This window comes from Lepisosteus oculatus, chromosome 1 (assembly GCF_040954835.1).
Source record: "Lepisosteus oculatus isolate fLepOcu1 chromosome 1, fLepOcu1.hap2, whole genome shotgun sequence".
Classification (NCBI taxonomy): domain Eukaryota; kingdom Metazoa; phylum Chordata; class Actinopteri; order Semionotiformes; family Lepisosteidae; genus Lepisosteus; species Lepisosteus oculatus.
Genome location: NC_090696.1, coordinates 14,899,696 through 14,919,606, shown reverse-complemented (window position 1 = coordinate 14,919,606; position 19,911 = coordinate 14,899,696). Strand labels below are relative to the sequence as shown.

Genomic DNA, 19,911 nt, shown 5'->3' with positions numbered 1-19,911 from the left:
GCTCTGAGCCCCATTACTGGCCTGGAGAGAGAGAGACAGGAGTGGTCACTGCTCTGAGCCCCATTACTGGCCTGGAGAGAGAGAGACAGGAGTAGTCACTGCTCTGAGCCCATTACTGGCCTGGAGAGAGAGAGACAGGAGTAGTCACTGCTCTGAGCCCATTACTGGCCTGGAGAGAGAGAGAGACAGGAGTGGTCACTGCTCTGAGCCCCATTACTGGCCTGGAGAGAGAGAGACAGGAGTAGTCACTGCTCTGAGCCCATTACTGGCCTGGAGAGAGAGAGACAGGAGTAGTCACTGCTCTGAGCCCATTACTGGCCTGGAGAGAGAGAGACAGGAGTGGTCACTGCTCTGAGCCCCATTACTGGCCTGGAGAGAGAGAGAGACAGGAGTGGTCACTGCTCTGAGCCCCATTACTGGCCTGGAGAGAGAGAGACAGGACACTGGCCATAGAAACTGGGCGACACAGGCAGACCTGGCTGCCCAGAGAGGACAGGCTGTGCTCCCACTGCCAGCAGGGAGAAATAGAGACAGAGGTGCACTTCCTACTGCACTGTGACAGATACTCTGGGATTAGAGAAACATTCTTCCCGAAATTCAGAAATCTAATCCCAGAGTTCCCACACCTGCCAAAACCACAACAGGTCCCAATCCTACTGGGAGAGGGAGGAGGGAACTCAGTTGATCTGGCAGCCCAGTATGTGATCTCCTGTCACAGCCTGAGGAACAGTGAGTCCGTCTCCCAATAATGCCCCAGCTGCCTACAGTATGTCAATATTATATAATATGTCTTTGTTGTAAATGTCTGTAACATGTCTGTAGATTTTATTTTACTTCTATTTTTTGTTTTGTTCTATGTTAATTTTATTATTTTTATTTGCTTTGGCAACACTGATTGTACCCATCGGTCATGCTAATAAAGCACCTTGAATTGAATTGAATTGACAGGAGTAGTCACTGCTCTGAGCCCATTACTGGCCTGGAGAGAGAGAGACAGGAGTAGTCACTGCTCTGAGCCCATTACTGGCCTGGAGAGAGAGAGACAGGAGTGGTCACTGCTCTGAGCCCATTACTGGCCTGGAGAGAGAGAGACAGGAGTGGTCACTGCTCTGAGCCCCATTACTGGCCTGGAGAGAGAGAGACAGGAGTGGTCACTGCTCTGAGCCCATTACTGGCCTGGAGAGAGAGAGACAGGAGTAGTCACTGCTCTGAGCCCATTACTGGCCTGGAGAGAGAGAGACAGGAGTAGTCACTGCTCTGAGCCCCATTACTGGCCTGGAGAGAGAGAGACAGGAGTAGTCACTGCTCTGAGCCCATTACTGGCCTGGAGAGAGAGAGACAGGAGTGGTCCCTGCCTGGAGAGGCAGGTGGGGGACTGAGTGAGAGATGGGGGCAGACAGAGGCTAGTGGGGGTGATCTCGCTCACCTGTCCGGGGAAGGCTCCTGACACTGGCGTGGAGCCGCCTGAGTGGCTGGGGGAGTTGGGCAGGGACTTGCAGGAGGCCAGCAGAGCACCCTGCTTCTTCATCAGAGCCATCTTCTGAGCAGCTGGAGCAAAGAGGAGATCGTCAACAAGGACAGACTGGCACACAGCTACACTGGCATGACAGTCAAACTGGCACACCGCTACACTGACAGACAGACAGACTGGCACACCGCTACACTGACAGACAGACAGACAGACTGGTACACAGATACACAGACAGACAGATACACTGACAGGACAGACAGACTGGCACACAGATACATTGGCAGGACAGACAGACTGGCACACAGATACACTGACAGACAGACTGGCACACAGATACACTGACAGGACAGACTGGCACACAGATACACTGACGGGACAGTCAGACTGGGACACAGATACACTGACGGGACAGACTGGGACACAGATACACAGACAGACAGACAGACAGACAGATGCACTGACAGGACAGTCAGACTGGCACACAGATACACAGACAGACTGGCACACAGATACATTGGCAGGACAGACAGACTGGCACACAGATACACAGACAGACAGACAGACAGACTGGCACACAGATACACTGACCGAACAGACAGGCTGTCAGACTGACAGGCAGACAGACTGACATGCTGAAGCACTGATGGCACCCACTGGCACCCGGACAGGCCCAAACCCCGAGACAGAGAGGTGTGCTCAGCAATGGCAAGAATGTCTTCGGTTTTGAGAAGCTCACCCTCCGTGAAGACCCGGTCCACGTTGAGCCCGTAGGTGGCACAGGTCTCGTAGTACGCACAGCGCCGCACATCTGTGCACAGCTGGCGGGCTCGTGCATCTTCGATAACACGTGGGTTCGAACTGCTGATCTTGTCTAGGGAGGGAGGGACAGAGGGACACAGAGACAGTCAGGCAGGGGCTTAGGGAAGGAAGGACTCCGCGCTCCTCCTCACTGCCTCTCTTACCCTGAGTGCCCACCACTATGAGTGGGATCTCGGCCGTATTGCGGTACGAGCTCAGCAGGCTGTAGTTCTTGTAGACCTCTTGGAAGCTGCTCTCATTCTCCAGACTGAACACGAAGATCACAGCGTCCACCCAGGCGCTGAACTGCAGACAGAGAGGGGGGGAACTATTGTGGTGTTTTGGTGGTTGCAACACTTAGATAGAGCAGTGCTAGATATCCCATATCCCATCAGGCACAGAGCCTAATGCCTACAACCTTTTTAGGGCCTACGAAGGAGGGAAACACTAGCGACTAACGAAAAATGAGCCGAAACACCACGCTTGAGATCGACTCTAGGCGCTCCAAATCAACAATCAGACGCTACCTAGCGGCTCTTCTAGAAACTAAAAGTATCGAAGTGATGGGCGCTCGACTCACCCCATCAATCACGGGTTTAGCATTAGAATGGTGTAGCGCTAAACGGCTGCACCTCCCAGCTATGTGCCGCAGGGCAGGCTGGGGGCAGTGGCCTTGGGGCTGGACTTGAGGTCAGCGAGTTGACCGGAGATTGACCTGGCAGTGTAAAGAGCCTAGAGAGTTTATGAGGTGCCATTGGAAATAGTTGTCAGTGTTTTGCTGCTTTGTCCTTGTAACCCTCTGTAAAAAGAAGTGCCCCTCCTTACTCCTTACCCTGTGTGTGTAAGCCCTTGTTTCAAGTTTCAATCTCTGTCTGTCAGAGTCCGAGGGGGCGGAGGTAAATAAACCTGTTGTGGCCGGCTCATCAGGGCGAATCCCCCGGTCAATACAATAGTTTAAAGTGCGACGTGTCAGTCGATGTAATTCAATTACCCCTCTTCTGAAAGTGCCTAGGGCCTACGAACACCAAAATCTGGCCCTGAGATACAGGGGGTTCATGGCGGGCCTCTGGAATTCTGACGGATGGCAGAATGAAAAGCAAGCACTGCTGTCCAGACCCCACTGGGACACCCTTAGGTGCCTCTTCTCTCCTGCTGGCTTCTTGGGACAAGCTGCTGTCACACAGCGGCCGGGCCCAGTCTACTGCACTTCACTCTTGACTTGATTGACTTCTACCCTTAATTGTTTGGAACAAATGTTTCCAAACGCACGGTGAATTATGGGAACGAGCACAGTTGCCTGCCCCTGGCCTGACGCGCCACAGAACCCGAGGGCGGGTCGTGCAAGTTCCACGTTCCCTCTCTCACCTGGGCGTCAGGGGCTGACTCCTCCCTGATCAACAGCAGGTGGCTCTGACCGTCGACCAGCACTTCCTTCTTGTACCTGCCACCTGGGGGCGAGAGAGAGGAGGGTCGGTACTGTCGGCCACGGCTCGGCGGCCTCGCCTTGCCTCGCCGCGCGGGACGGCGATCTGGTACCTTCGGGGGACTCTGCGGCCAGGTAGCTCCCGGTGATGTACCGGTTCACCAGGGCGGACTTCCCGCTGCGCAAACTGCCCAGCACCCCCTGCGGAGAGACAGAGGGGGGGGCGAGACTGAGAGAGGACCAGGAGGAGAAACGAGGGAGCGTGGGACAATCGGAGCAGGGGGACAGAGGGAGCGAGAGATGGCGCGCCGCCACTTACCAGCCTCAGCTCAGGGATGGAGCGGCTCAGGGTCCACTCCTGGCTGTTGGCGCAGGCCGCTGGCGAGAGGGAGAGAGGAGGGAGAGTGAGTCTGTTTCCGGTCCGGGGACGCTCGCTTAAGGAAAACGCAGCAGCCCGGGGGAGGTCACGCCCCACGCCCCACGTACCAGCCTTCAGCGAGCGGGGTCAAAAAGAGGTGTTGAAGAGGTGTTAGTGGGGCCAGCAGGGGGCGCTCACCCTGCGGTCCATGTGGGTCCTAATGCCCCAGTATAGTGACGGGGACACTATACTGTAAACAGGCGCCGTCCTTCGGATGAGACGTAAAACCGAGGTCCTGACTCTCTGTGGTCATTAAAAATCCCAGGGCGCTTCTCGAAAAGAGTAGGGGTGTAACCCCGGTGTCCTGGCCAAATTTCCCCCCTGGCCTTTACCCCATCATGGCCTCCTAACAATCCCCCTCTATGAATTGGCTACATTACTCTGCTCTCCTCCCCACTGATAGCTGATGTGTGGTGAGCGTTCTGGCGCACTATGGCTGCTGTCGCATCATCCAGGTGGATGCTGCACATTGGTGGCGGTGGAGGGGAGTCCCCATTACCTGTAAAGCGCTTTGAGTGGAGTGTCCAGAAAAGCGCTATATAAGTGTAAGCAATTATTATTAATTATTATTATTATTAAAAAAGGTTTCTGAGCTGCGGCCCGTGCAGTGCCCTCTGTGCCCTCTGCGATGGAGGTGCGGAGAGATGCCGCTCTGTCACCGGCATCTCCTGCCATGCTGTGCCCCATATGTGCCTGCTCTCGGGTACAGATGGCAAGCGGCAGGAGGGCAGGGGAGCGGTTGGCTGAGCAGTCCAGAGCCAGCGTGGGCGCCTGGTGCTGCCCTGCCCGCCGGCTCCGGCCTGTTATCAGCTCCGGGCCAGGGCAGAGATGACCCTTCCCCCTGCCGCCCAGCATGGCAGGAGAGGGGACAGGGGAGCGCGTGCCGTCTCCTCATGCCAGCTTCATGCCAGCCCTGGGCTCTAGAGTCCTGGCACTGCCCGTCTGTTTTAATTTACTGTTATTATACATCTGTTTTTTTTATTTGCTCTAAGAAAGGTGGATTTTTGTCTCCCAGGATACAGACTGGGAGCGCTGAAGTCTATACACTCACTTCCACACGCCCGCTTCAGCGCTGACACAGAGCTCAGAAGAATATCAGAAAGAGAGACACAGGATGGTTACAGAACTGCACTGGAAACCCTGACATGTCCACCAGGCCAGTACTGCCCCTTTTCAATTGAAAGAGCACAGGGGGGGGGGGAGAGGAAAGAGGAAGGAGAGACTGAGCAGAGTGCTCGTCCATTCCGTTTTCCCCACTGTGCACAGTCATCTGCTCCTCCCTTCTCTCAATCTGCACTGACACCTCCAAGGTCCTCCAATGGAAAAGCATCTTCTGCTGTTGCTATGCCGACACAAGGAGGACGCCCCACCTCCTGCTTCACACCATAGAAAAGCACATGCAGAACGATGGGAGGGGTTAAAGGTCACAGAGCCACACTTTAAGCTGCACTAAGAGACGACATTGGTCTTGCTCAGGGCACAGCAGTGAAACGTTAAGCTCTGTTTACAGTTTGCCTCTTTCCCCATCATAGACTCATTTTTCATTAGAAACATTTACTGTAAATCCATTTCACAGCACATCTGCCAATTCAGACAGGTCTTCCTCTCCACTCTCTGCTGTACACGGAGACACGCAGACGCAGGTGCCCTCACTCAAGCACGCACCCGCAGGCAGGCCACTGGGTCAGGGGAGCTCAGCGGGGCGGAACTCGACTCTAATTAAAAATCACCCATACGGTCAATTAATGAAGCTCAATCACACATTCCCGGTCCCTGGGGCGACTCCGAAGAAAGAACAGCCCTTCCTGAAGTCTAGCAGGCTTGGCTCAGGTTTTACCCTGCTCACACCTCAGCCTTTCCCTCTCGCTGTGCGCAGTGCTTCCCATGGGTTGGATCACATTTATTGACCACGAATTTTACAGCCCCTGGGCCTGACCGCTGCATTATCGACAAAGCTGGAGGGGCTGAGAGGGAGAGAAAGAAGGGAGGAGAGACTGGTACACTGGCGAGGAGTGAGAGAGAGCTGGGGAAGCAGAGGTCCAGCAGGAATGTTGGTATCTGTGCTATCATCTGACACAAAGCGGTTTAATTACAGAGACTGATACTAAGCATCTCCTGAGGGTCTTAGTATCCTCAAAAACACACGTGAGGACAAAGTTGGTGCAAACTTTGCTTATTATACAGACCAGTCCTGCCCCAGTCTCTACACACTACAGACCAGTCCTGCCCCAGTCTCTACACACTAAAGACTAGTTCTGTCCTGGTCTATATACACTATGAAGATCAGTACTGTCCAAGTCTAAACACACTGTACAGACCAGTATTGCACTACTGCCCTTTAATTTACATACACTATACAGACCGTTACTGCCCTGGTCTGCACACACCATACAGACTGCCACTGCCCCGGTCTGTACACACTATACAGACCTCTACTGCCCCGGTCTGTACACACTATACAGACCTCTACTGCCCTGGTCTGTACACACTATACAGACCCCTACTGTCCTGGCCTATACACACTATACAGACCTCTACTGCCCTAGTCTGTACACACTATACAGACCGCTACTGCCCTGGTCTGTACACACTATACAGACCGTTACTGCCCTGGTCTGCACACACCATACAGACTGCCACTGCCCCGGTCTGTACACACTATACAGACCTCTACTGTCCTGGTCTGTACACACTATACAGACCTCTACTGCCCCGGTCTGTACACATTATACAGACCTCTACTGCCCTGGTCTGTACACACTATACAGACCCCTACTGTCCTGGCCTATACACACTATACAGACCTCTACTGCCCTAGTCTGTACACACTATACAGACCGTTACTGCCCTGGGCTATTCACACTGTGCAGGACCCAGATTGCCTTGCTGTACCTGCTGCGTGAGCTGTTCAGCTGCTCTCTCTCGGTACGGCCGCACACACATGCAGTTTTGCAGTGTGTGTAAGCTTCAAGGCCAGCCTGACTCACATGCAGCGCACACACTTCAGACACCCTCCTTGAGCAGAGGGAGAAGGAGAGTGTCTTATACACAGATCGCTGCTGCAGGCAGCTTCTCTCTTGAGCCAAACCAGCCTCCCCTTCGCTCCCTCTTCCTCGTTCTCCCCTTCATTCTCTTCCCCTTGCTCCCTCTCCCTCTTTCAGCATCCCTCTCTCTGTCTCCCCCACATTCTCGCTGTCTCTCTCCCAATCCCCTTTTCTGTTCCTCCCTCGCTCCCTCTTTCTCAGCTCTCTCGCCCCCCCCCTCGCTCCCTCTTTCTCAGCTCTCTCGCCCCCCCCCTCGCTCCCTCTCTCTCCCACCTCCTCCCACCCAGCCGAGCATCACTCACCATCCAACTGGCTCCTCTCACAGGTCTCACTGTCGCCATGACAACCCCTCCTCCGGCTAGGGCTCTACTCCGGCACACACTCGCAACACAGACACGCACAGGCACACACGCTAAACACACACACGCAATCGGCAAGGCAACACACATGCGGCGATAAACAGACACACACGCAGAAACACGAACACACCCAGAATCCACAATCGCATGTGCTCAGAAAGAGACAGACGCGCAGACGCCGAGACACACAGCAACATCATAATCTGCCTGTTTTCTGTCCTTTCTGTTTTCTGCGATCTGTCTCTGTTTCCTGCTGCTTGTTCTCTTTTTCTGCAGCCTGCCCTGTCGCTGTCCCCGGGAGCTTCCCCTTCCTCCTTCCTCAGGCTCTCTTGTCCCACCTGCGCGCCTGGGCCTTTTACCCAGCATGCTGTGTGTGCCGCTGTGAGCCTCTGGTCGCCTCGTTGTCCATAATGAGGGGGTGTGTGGCAGGAAGCCAGTGGATGAGAAAGGAAGAGACTGGAAGTTACTGTTAATCGGAGTAAAGGTCATGATTAGGGCTAGGGTTAGGGTTGGGGTTTAGGATATAGGGGATCTTGAAGGAGTGTCTGAGGCGTGACTTAGGCACCTCCACCCCTCTCCTCTCACTGCCTCAGCAGTTCATACAGCCCTTACTCCTGACACGCTGCTCTGCCCGTAGGCAACTGGAACCTCTGGATTCGCACTGTCCCCCAACAGAGCATTCACACAAACGCTTTTGGCTGCAATGCATTTCGTTTCTGTCCGCATGCCCTGGCCCCTGCCAGCTCTGCGTGTCGGTGAATTCTGCTGGACCACTGGCTCTCCGTCTCCAGGGTATCCCGGGAGTCAGATCGAGAGGCTGCCTGCCGCAGACCACGGAGCAGCACAAGGCATCCTGACCCCGGCCCTCTGCCTGAGCCGAGAGCCCGCGGGCGCTGCCGTGTTTGTGCCTGCTCCCTTTTGTGCTCCGTGCTCTTCAGCACACAACTGTTCATTTTAGCGAGCTGAAATGCTGGATAATTATTGTCATTAGTACTTAATTGTTAATTTAATTCGTTTAATGAGCTGTTATCACCATGAGCTTTATATCTTATAGAAACACTGCTTCATTGACAGCACCGTATCAAGAAGTCCTTTAAAATCCCTGCAACCCTCCAATATAAAATTGATACATTATTAAAGTACAAACAAAATCCCAAAGAATTTCAGTCTCAGGGCCAGCTGACTGGCGGACTGTGAGCTGCTGTTGCCCCCGGGAGGTGTGAGTTAAAGGCAGGGGCAGGAGGCAGCCGCACACAGCAGGTACGGGCACTGTCTCAGAAACCACAGTCGTCCGGATCGAGCCCCAGCCCCTTCACTTCTCTAACACATGACATAAGGGCACCCCGCTTCTTTACAGCCACAATGTGGCATTTCTTGTGCTGCAGCAAAGTAACAAAAAAATTGGAAAGTTGCAAAATCTAAATTGAGCGCTCAGCACAATGTGTTGTTGTGATGCACATCAGAAGCAAATCACAGCGACTAGGAAAGCAAACTCCAACATCAACTGTGGCTGGAAACTGGCCCAGAGCACAAGGGCTGTTCAGTCACCCAGACGGGTCAGGAGTTCTGCAATCAACTTCCTTAACCACTAGAACTGTTTTCTTCCCAGGACACCTTCTGTCTTTCTGCACTTTAATTGCTTGATCGATTCTTAATTGCTTAATTAATCCTGTTATTGAAGACCTTTAAGGGTTGCCTGGAAGCCTAATTGCCCTACACTGGCAGGAAAGCTGGGTGCCCCCTGAAAAGCATGGTGAGACCCCAAACAGCTTATCGCACCCGCCAGACAGCAGGGGGCAGCGTTGTACACAGGGGCCCCACAACAGCAGATATGCTGCTATAAGTCACAGGAAGGAAGATCAAAGCCCTTTCCACAGGAAACTCATCACAACCTGCAGCTTCAAAACCTAGAAGAGGACATCCGTCTCGAAACGGCTGCACAAACGTGTACGCTGCTTCATTAACCTGAAAAACTGTTTTCCTGCAGTTTGTTAATATTGCTTACCAATAAACAGAGGTTATGCGGAAGATTATACTAAAATGGTACAAAGAACTAGTTCACAGGTGTCCAGTCCAGTCCTGGTGGGCTGGTGTGGTGCTCTTTCTGTTCATAATGACCTAAATTAGCTCATTATCATCTTAATTGACCAGTAAGGCAGTTTTTCCCAGCTGTCCTGACACGCCTGCAGAGACAGCGGCCTCTGGACTAGACAGGACCAGACTACGACCCGGGTCTCCACTTGGCTGAGGAGACCCGGCAGCGTGAAGGACAGCAGAGAAAAGCAGCGACACCCGCCAGGACTTTTAGGATCTGAGTTTGGAGGACGCATTGATCGTATCTTTTCAGTCTTCGAAAAGACCCCTCGATCGAGGGGTCTTCCAGATTTTCAAGGGAATAGAAAATAACAGAGCCCTGTCAACTGGTCGCAGTTTAGTGGGCTAACCACAAGCCCTGACCGGATTTTAACTTGTTAAAAGCGGATTTCAGTCCAGCGCTAGATGGGATTTTGTGATACTTTCAAATTTAAGCTTAGAATCGCTTGCTGTGGAGGAAAAGGAGACACTGAAGTTCTTCTCCTTCACCTTTCACATGAGTGTTTTCAGAGATCAGCTAAGCCCTGCCACTGGAGCTTGTCCGTAGCACCGGGGGTGAATGTTGCATGCAGGGAAGGCTGACGAGAGCCAGGAGCCCGGAGCTGGGGTGGGTTGCTGGTGGGAAGGATTTTTCTGGGGGGGGGCAGCTGTCTTACCTTCCTCCTCGCTGGACTCTCTCTGCACCGAGCCGTAGAGGGGGGGTCCGGGGCTGCTAGCGGGAGCCGGGGTGCTCTTGGTGAAAATCCCGCTGATGAACTTGAGCATCTTCCGGTCGCGGGCGGAGGTGCGCTGGGAGGGGGGCCCGGCGGCGGAGGTGGGGGGCCCGGGGAGGGGCAGCGGAAGGTGGGCGCCCTCCTTGCCCCTGCGGAGGTCCTGCGACAGCGAGTGCAGGTCGCTGTTGTCCAGCGTGCGGCTCTTGCCCTTGCGGGGCGGCTTGGGGACCAGGCTGATGGGGGCGGGCAGCGAGGCGGACCCCGTCTTCAGTTTCTCTGCCCGGGGGCTGCCCCGCGCCCCTGCCGCCGCCGCCGCCGCCCCTCCGCTGCCACGCGGTTTGGGCTTCCCCTCGTTCTCCGGCCACGACAGCCGGGTGGACCCGGGCGTCACGGCGGCAGAGGCCTTGGCGGCCTTTTCCTTCCGGTCCAGGCTCTTGGCCGCGGGCGCCGCGCTGTCTCTGGCGTCCCTGCGGCCGGCGCTGCTCTGGGCCTTGAGCAGCGCCGCCGGCCGCTGCCCCACCCGCACGGGGATCTGGCACTTGGAGGGCGTGCGTGGCCCCTCCACCACGTCCACAGACTTCCAGGGCTTCAGTTCCTTCGCTGCCCCTCCTGGGGGCTCGGGCTCCTCGGGGGTCTCCTCTCCAGGTCCCGGGATCTCCTCCTGCCTGGCTCCTGTCCCCCTGTCCCCCTCTGGGGTCTCCCTCTTCCCTTCCTTGGCAGGGACGAGGGGGGGCCTCTCTTTGGGCCCCCACACCCTGGGGCGTGCTCGCTCTGTGGCCTTGGAGCCTCCAGACCCGGAGGGAGTCCGGTCTCCTCTCCCTTTCAGTGCGTCGTCCTCCTCGATCTCCGTCTCCTCCTCCTCTTCCTCCGGCTGGGCGTGGGGGGGCTTCCGTTCCGTCTCCGGAGCTCCCCCTGCTGGGCTGCGGCCCTCCGGCGCAGGCACCGCGGCCGGGGCGCCATCCTCGCCCACCGCCTCGACCTTGACGAGGGTGAGGGAGATGAGGTAGGTGGTGCGTCGCTGCAGTGTGGCGGCTCGGCTCATGGGGTCAGTCTTCAGCGGACAGCCCATAGACGGCTAGGCCCCGGGTTCGAGCGGGTGGATCATAGACAGCTACCCTGGGCGGCGTGGACGACCCCGCCAATTGGAGCGAGGCTTGCTGTGCCTCCGCGAGGTCAGAGGTCACCGCGACACAAGCGAACCTCCAGAAAGAGCTGGTTTACATTTTGTGCTCAGACGGGGGACGCAGCCACCCCCCTTCACAGGGACACGCGCAAACAAATAAATGAAATAGATGAGCACTCGGAAGAATCCCGAGACAGGGAACCAGCGTCAGCCCCTCGCGCTCTGTGGGATCGACGGTGGGCTTCAAACGGGCCGGGCGCTGTCCTCCTCCCGGGCCTGGTTCTGCCTTCCTTGCATCCTCCGTCACGCTGCCTCTCGCGGCGCGCGCTGCGTCCCAGAGATCCCTCTCCCACAGCGGTTAACCCCCCTCCAGGTCTCGGCTGGATCGGCGCTGGTTCCCAGGAGCTGGGATGGAGCCATGGTCAGCGCTCGGGCATGGCAGGGGTCTGTCCCTGATTCTATTGATAAATCCCCATCTGCCTTCTCCTGTCCGCCCTTCCCCTGGGGTGGAAGGTGCTTCTGTGGGCTCCGTCAGCAGCGGAGAGCGCTTTCTGCTTTTTGTTGTCTATTTCTTGGTCCCAGCCCTGAATTTTTCCAGCCTCTCTCCCTCTGTTCCTGCTCCGTCTTTGTGCTCTCCCATCCGCCTCCGAGCTGTAATCCACACAGACGCGCGGCGATCGAGGGGAGAAATCCTCCGGAGCCACGGAGACGGACACCCCTCGGAATTCAGCCGGAAAAAGCCGCGGGAGAGCCTTTCATTTCCTCGTGGTCACACGCAGGGCACAGCGTGGCGGCGGGGATCAGCGATCAATGGATCATTCACGGTGCGATACGGAGCCTCCCTCTCTTTTCCTCTCTCCCAGCGAAGGATGCGGAGAGAGAGAGAGAGAGAGCGCGCGAGAGCGGTGAAACGGAGGAGAGAGAGGAGGAGGAGGAGGAGGAGGAAGAGAGATTGGAACGGCCCATCCCCAGAGAACACGGAGAGGAAGCCTAACGCGACACCCACTCACCCAGCTCCCATCCTCCCGGAGAGTGTCAGGCAATTAGCAAGTCAATAGAATGTGTTTGAGCCCGGGACGGGGCTGGCAGCTCACCCTCTCTCCCTCCCAGCAACAGCAGCACCTCTCCACTGTGAGTGTGCGCGCACACACACGCTCACACTCACACACACACACCAGCCCTCCTCTCCCCCAGCCAAGGAAATAACGTCCAGTCTGCCAGAGCTGCTGCACTCGTCTCCCTCTCTCTGTGTGGCTCCTGCTTTCCGGCTTGTATCCCACGGACCAGAGCGCTCCTCTCTCTCCAGTCTGCGGGCGGATCCTTCCCCCGCTCTCTCTGTCCCCGCGCTTGAGGAAAGGGGGATAGCCTGGAGCAGCAGCGCAGCAGGGAGAGGGAGAGAAGGGTGCCGCTCAGAGCAGAAGGGAGGGAGAGAACAAGCTAAGACGCACATGAGACAGGGAGAGGGTGTGGAGATCAAGCGGGCGGACAGGGAGGGAGGGAGGGTCTCTCTGCCTTCTCTACAGCACCAGCTCCCTTGTCCGACACCAGTGTGGGAGCAGCGTCTCCCCTCTGCTCCTGCCCAGCCAGCTGCAGCAGGGCTCTGTTGCCGAGGCTCCTGGATTTCTGTGCACTTACAGCGTGCAGAGACCCCCATCACCCCCCCCCCTGCGGGGGCCGTATCCATCCCCACCTCCTCCTCCTCCCTCCTCTCCATCACTGTCTCTCTGCTCGGGCCGTTAGTGCTGTTAGTGCACAGCCGTGTCTGAGTGTGTGTGTCTGCTAGTGTGAGTGTGTCTCAGCGTGTGTTAGTGTGTGCTAGTGTGAGCATGTCTCAGTGTGTGCTGGTGTAAACGTGTCTCAGTGTGTGTTAGCATGTGCTAGTGTGAGTGTGTCTCAGTTTGTGTTAGTGTGTGCTAGAGTGAGTGTGTCTCAGTGTTAGTGTGTGCCAGTGTGAGTGTGTCTCAGTGTGTGTTAGTGTGTGCTAGTGTGAGCATGTCTCAGTTTGTGTTAGTGTGTGCTAGAGTGAGTGTGTCTCAGTGTGTGTTAGTGTGTGCTAGAGTGAGCGTGTCTGAGTGTTTTCATGTGTGAGTGTGTCTCAGTGTGTACTTGTGTGAGCGTGTCTCAGTGTGAGTTTGTGCCAGTGCGAGCATGTCTGGGAGAATGTCTGGGTGTGTTTGAGTGTGTGTATGAATGTGAGTATTAGTGTTTGAGAGTGTTAGTGTGTGATAGTGTGAGCATGTCTGAGTATGTGTTAGTGTGTGTCTTGAGTGTGTTCATGTGTGAGTGTGTCTGGGTCTGTGTTAATGTATGAGTGTTTGAGAGTGTTATTGTGTGATAGTGTATGTTTGAGTGTGTGTTGGTGTGAATGTGATTGTATCAGCATGAGCATCTGTGTCAGTGTGTTGGAGAATGAGCCAGTTGCCACCGAGAGAACACAACACAGTAAGACAGTGGAGACTTCCATGTCCGGTGTCACTGTGAGAGGGTCAGCGAGGTCACCACATCGCCGCGGAAACGATTGTCGCGCTGTCCGGGGGGCGTGTCTGGCGGGGGGCTGTCAGAGTGGCTGTGTTGCGAGGAGACTGACACTGGGAGATGAAAGAACAGCTGAGAGACTCTGTCGATTAACCAGCCTTTGTCACCTGGTGAGAGATCAAGCAAGTGCTCACAGGTCCCCCTCAGCCTTCCTGTTTTGTCAGCAAGAGAGCTTTGTGCAGATGTATCTGCCGATTGATCGCATGGAGCTGGAAAAAGCAGGACCAATCCCACTCTAATGGACATTTACCACAGTAAATTACGGCAACATTACAGCCCAGCGCGGAGAGGTGGGTGGCACATTAGAGTGAAATGTACTGAGACCGCCATAAACAAAATACCACAGTAAAAAGCACAGACCCCTGCCGACAGTGGCTCTGTACCCACAAACAAGCTCTCCTCGCTGAGCTCCCATGCTGCTCACAGAGACAGCGAGATGCTCTGCTGCTGTCTTCCCAGCAGGCCCCTCTCCCCTCTCCCCTGCCTGCAGGGCCGTGAGAGCACACCCTCCTTCAGTCATCAGGGCACTAACGACCCGCTGCTGCAAAACAACAGTTTTTTTTAAATGCCTCTGGGCAGCTGGTCAATAATAGAAGCCAAGGCTTCTTACTTACAAATGTGGGAAAAAACGGGATTGTTCTCCCCGGTCATGGATGAGCTAGCGCCCAGTGCTGTGCGGAGGTCAGTAGTGTCAGTAACACTGTCTGATGCCTTTCCCAGCCCTGTGATGCAGGTGTGTGTCTACGGGCTCAGTGTTACGCAGACGAGTGAGTTCTACCCGTGGGGATGTGTGGTAATAGGATTAATCTGCCATGGACACCCCCAGACAGAGCTGGGAGTGAGCCTGTCTCCGGGCAGGGATTGAGCACACAGAATACACACCGTTACCCACCGACACTCACAAACCCTGACTCACACCTCTCCCTTTCTCCGTCTTTCAATTCCCTTCTTCTCCCATGTTGCTCTCTACTCCTCTCCCCCTGTCTCCCCCTCTCTCTCGTCTCCTCCTGTCTCCCCTCTCTCTCTCCTCTCCCTCTGTCTCCCCTCTCTCTCTACTCCTTTCCCCCGTCTCCTCCCCTCTCTCTCCTCTCCCCCTGTCTCCCCCTCTCTCCCTCCTCTCCCCCTGTCTCCCCCTCTCTCTCTCCCCCATCCCTCTCTCTCTCTCCTCTCCCCCTGTCTCCCCCTCTCTCCTATCTCCCCCTCTCTCTCTCTTCTCCCTCTCTCTCCCTCCTCTCCCCGACCCCCCCCCTCTCCTCTCCCCCTCTTTCCTCTCCAGCTCTGCCCTCAGTCAGTGGAGAGGCTGTGTGTCAGATCAGCAGCAGTGCAGACAACCTGCCAAGTCCGACTCATTATCGACTCTCGTTTTTTTTGTGTATAAAAATGACTTTTATTTTGCAAGGCCAGGCTCTGGGGGTGTTGTCAGCCCACTCCCTTTGCTCACAGACGCTCAGTCTCGGAAGTGACCTACTTATTTCGAGTGAGAGATTTCTCCACCGTCTCCACACTGAGCTCAGAGCTGCTCCAGTGGGCCTCGTCTCTCAGGTTCACAGCCCTGTGCTGCACAGAGCCGCTCCTGAAAACGGCTTTGTTCTCCAGATTAGAGCCCTCAGCACCTCTGTGACCACCCGATCTCTGGAGCTGAGCAGCTCAAGAACAAGGAGTGGGCACTCGTCCCTCTGAACCAGAATTCCTGTTCTGTAGGAGGTGCTGTCCTTCGGATGAGACATTAATCTGTCCTAGAATCCACCTGGCTTGAGCACTCTGGTCTCCCTGCAGCTCCCCCTTAATTCAGACAGTGGTCTGCCCAGCACTGGGACTGCTGAGTGTCATCTAGGTGGGGCTGCACTTCAGTGGGGGTTGAAAAGGCTCCCCTCCCCTCTAAAAAGTCCTTGATCTTTGACCTATTGCTAGAGAGCAGCAGACACCGCAGCTGCAGAAGAATAGCTGAAGGGACTTTACATGCAGTGACAGTTTCAGGCTTTCTGCTCTTACACAGTGGGTTTGTCCTGGCTTCCTCACCCTTCAGGGTGGTATCACAAGCTCACCAGGACTGAGAGCACGCGGCTGTGATTTCACCCTGCTGGGCTGCAGCAGGCTTTCTTGAGAGTCCTGACCAGTGATTTACCTTGTCTGGGGTTTCCAAAATCATTGTCTTTCTCAGCTTTCTCAGCTGCAGGAAACAAACAGTCATTGACTGCAAATAGACCAGGGGAGGGTGAGACAAACGTCTCTCTCCCGGCCTGAATGTGCAAGAGTGAGAGGAAGGAGAGGAGTGAGAGGGCGAGAGCCCGCGTCTCGCAGTGCCCTCTACCCCCCGGGGGGTGGCAGGCAGGGAGCGATGGGAAAAAGGCAGCAGAGGAAGGCGGACAGACAGTAGATGAGGGAGAGAGAGGAGAAGGAGGCAGGTGGCGTCTCCGCCTCCTCTCGGGCTCGGAGAGGAAGTGGCTTTGAGTAAGGTCACCGCACCTCATCTCCGAGTGCCAGACAGGATGTAGCGAGGCACGCCAAGCGCACCCTCGGGGCCCTGTTGTTCTATCACCCTGCCCTGGCCAACAACGGCAGCCATGGAAGCCCAAGCAGCAAAGGGACCCATGTGCGCACAATATAGCGCCTTTCATGACAGCAGCAGGACGCAGGGACCCTCATCAGAATAGCAGCCTAAAACTGGCACCATACGGCACAACGCCTGACCTGCAGTTGCTACAGGCCATTTGTCATCAGCCTTTCTCAGTTCCACTGTTCTCACACGAATCAACCCCTCTCACTGCCCCACTGTCGCTCAGAGCTGCAGCAGACTCATTCCCAAGGCACTGTGGGAACTGTAGTCCAGTGACTCCCTGACAGGGGTTTCTCTGTGCTTTTTAAAAATACACCAGTTGAAAGACATAGGTATGAGAGTTCTGACTGGCCCTTGAGCTCCAGACCCCTAATCCAGCTCTGGCTCAAGGCTTAATTAACTGACTTGTGCTGACCAGCAGGGTGAAGTATGTGATATAAGTGTTGAGATAAAGTCCTGCAATACTTGAAGCACGACCACCCTGGTCCAGGGTATCATCCACGATGGGGTTTCTTACCGATTAGATTCTTCTAGAACCGACTGGGGTGACCTTTGACCCTGGTAGTCAATGATGTAAGTGAACGTTAGTTTGCCGAGTACGTTACACTGTGCGTGTGTGCTCGCACACACGAGTGTGTGCGTGTGTGTCTCTCTCGCTGCACACAGACACCGGAAGCTCAGGACTGATACTATCTTCTTTCAAGGTCATGTGGTTCCTGTTATACCCTTTCCTGACTAGAGCTCACAGGAGCACACACTTTCCTTACTATCATCGATACCAATATGCTTACTGTTGCAGCACAATACTGCACTGGGGTACACTACAATACAGCAGTGGGGTACGGCAAAATACTGCAGTGGGGTACACTACAATACCACAGTGGGGTGCAGTACAATACCGCAGTGGGGTACACTACAATACCGCAGTGGGGTGCAGTACAATACCACAGTAGGGTACACTACAATACTGCACTGGGGTACACTACAATACAGCAGTGGGGTACGGCAAAATACCGCACTGGGGTACACTACAATACCACAGTGGGGTACAATACAATACCGCTGTGGGGTATGACACAATACCGCAGTGGGGTACAGTACAATACCACTGTGGGGTACACTACAATACCACAGTGGGGTACATTACAACACTGCACTGGGGTACACTACAATACCACTGTGGGGTACACTACAATACCACAGTGGGGTACATTACAACACTGCACTGGGGTACACTACAATACCACAGTGGGGTACGACACAATACCGCAGTGGGGTACACTACAATACCGCATTGGGGTACAGTACAATACTCCACTGGGGTACACTACAATACCGCAGTGGGGTACAGTACATTACCACAGTGGGGTACACTACAATACCGCAGTGGGGGTACAGTACAATACTGCACTGGGGTACAGTACAATACCACAGTGGGGTACTGTACAATATTGCACTGGGGTACACTACAATACGACAGTGGGGTACACTACAATAGCACAGTGGGGTACAGTACAATACTGCACTGGGGTACAGTACAATACCGCTGTGGTGTACAGTACAATATTGCACTGGGGTACACTACAATACCACAGTGGGGTACACTACAATAGCACAGTGGGGTACAGTACAATATTGCACTGGGGTACACTACAATACGACAGTGGGGTACACTACAATAGCACAGTGGGGTACAGTACAATACTGCACTGGGGTACAGTACAATACCACAGTGGGGTACTGTACAATATTGCACTGGGGTACAGTACAATACCACAGTGGGGTACAGTACAATACTGCACTGGGGTACAGTACAATACCACAGTGGGGTACACTACAATACCGCAGTGGGGTGCACTACAATACCACAGTGGGGTACAGTACAATACCACAGTGGGGTACACTACAATACTCCACTGGGGTACACTACAATACTCCACTGGGGTACAGTACAATACCACAGTGGGGTACACTACAATACCACAGTGGGGTACACTACATGCTCTCAGCATTCATTCCAAGCTGCACAGCTCAGTGCCTTGGAAACAGCAGTCTGAGTCATAGCAGGTAGATTCACACTTCTTACAGCCAATAAATATGAAAAATACATTTTACGAAGGAGCTGTATGCAGGGCCGGCTGTGGTGGGTGTCGTGCGTCAGTGTGCAGAGTGGGGGTGCACAGGAGTCCACCCATACTCGTCACTCCCAGCTCAAAACGGTCAGAGCCCCAACATCAAGAGCACAACACAGCCAGGCAGGTGGCCGTCAGCCTCGAGCCCCGCGCTCCTCTGGCTCAGCCCCAGCGACAGCAGCCTCTATATATAGACGGTGAAGAAGTTTTGAACTTGCGTCTCGGTTTCAGAAGCAGCCTGAGCTCCCCAGCCCCTGGGGGAGACGGGTGCAGCTGTGCTCTGGCGCCTGCTCTCCGACTCCCCTCGCGGGCGTGTGCCGAGCGTTTCGGGGTGCCGTCCAGCTGTGACACACGCGCCAGGCCAGCTTAAAGACTGAGCGTGAGTTGTGAAGTGTGCACTGGCAGCTCTGAGCCAGCGAACAGCACCGCGCCCGTTAGCGGCTTGCCCGCACTGAGCTGCAGAGGTCCCTCGCCTTGCTCGACCTGCTCCTGTCATTCTGGGAAGTCCTTATAAACCACATGCAATCATAATCGGACCGTATATTAGATACCTTGTATAATTGTATAATTGTATAATTAGATCATGATAATACCAGTCTTCAGGCATTGTCAAACAGAAAAACGCTACATCCAAGCCCTTTCCTCTTGCAGATGAAGCTTTATGGGCATGCTAACCCCTCTTCTGTCGGGATATTTTTTTTGTCTCTGCAGTACTACCCCCCCACTGGTGATCAAGTGTTGGAAGAAGTGGTTAAAAATGGCTGGATGGATGACAATACTGCCACTCTGTGTTTCAGATACTCTAAGAGGTATTTTGCCATGTGTATGTTACAGGGAAGGAGGGATGTGTACCTATACATCAATACGCCTATAAAGATATACACCTTTATACTTTCACACACATAAACCTAGAAATTAATACACTTCTACTCATATACACCTATATCTTTACACCTATACACATCTACAGCTCTATACACTCATTGACTCTTACAATTATCCACATACAGTCTATACAACAATACACTCATAAACCCATACACCTATATATCAATACACCCATACACACATATATATATACTTATACACATATACACCCTTATATCTGTACACATCTAAACTTCTATACACCCATAAACCTCTACTCATATATACAATAATACACTCATACACCCATACACATATATACCTGTGTATCAAAACACCCATACATATATATATATACTGATGGAAAAAAGAAACAC

The 19,911-nt window shown here is 54.4% G+C and overlaps 1 protein-coding gene across 4 annotated transcripts in view; it reads right to left on the bottom strand.

Moving 5' to 3' along the window:
• Positions 1–19,911, bottom strand: part of agap2 (ArfGAP with GTPase domain, ankyrin repeat and PH domain 2) — a 36,968-nt gene that overhangs the window by 12,830 nt on the left and 4,227 nt on the right. For 2 of the 4 annotated variants that reach the window (XM_069199115.1, XM_069199116.1), the window contains exons 1-7: positions 10,264–14,527; positions 4,012–4,070; positions 3,806–3,893; positions 3,635–3,717; positions 2,434–2,575; positions 2,208–2,342; positions 1,427–1,548 (exon numbers count right to left, since the gene is read on the bottom strand). In XM_069199115.1, coding sequence (XP_069055216.1) covers positions 1,427–1,548; positions 2,208–2,342; positions 2,434–2,575; positions 3,635–3,717; positions 3,806–3,893; positions 4,012–4,070; positions 10,264–11,389 — 1,755 coding nt within the window. In that variant the 5' untranslated portion in view covers positions 11,390–14,527. Of the gene's footprint in view, positions 1–1,426; positions 1,549–2,207; positions 2,343–2,433; positions 2,576–3,634; positions 3,718–3,805; positions 3,894–4,011; positions 4,071–10,263; positions 14,528–19,911 lie in introns of those variants that run through there. The other 2 variants (XM_069199120.1, XM_069199123.1) reach the window with 1 other exon arrangement.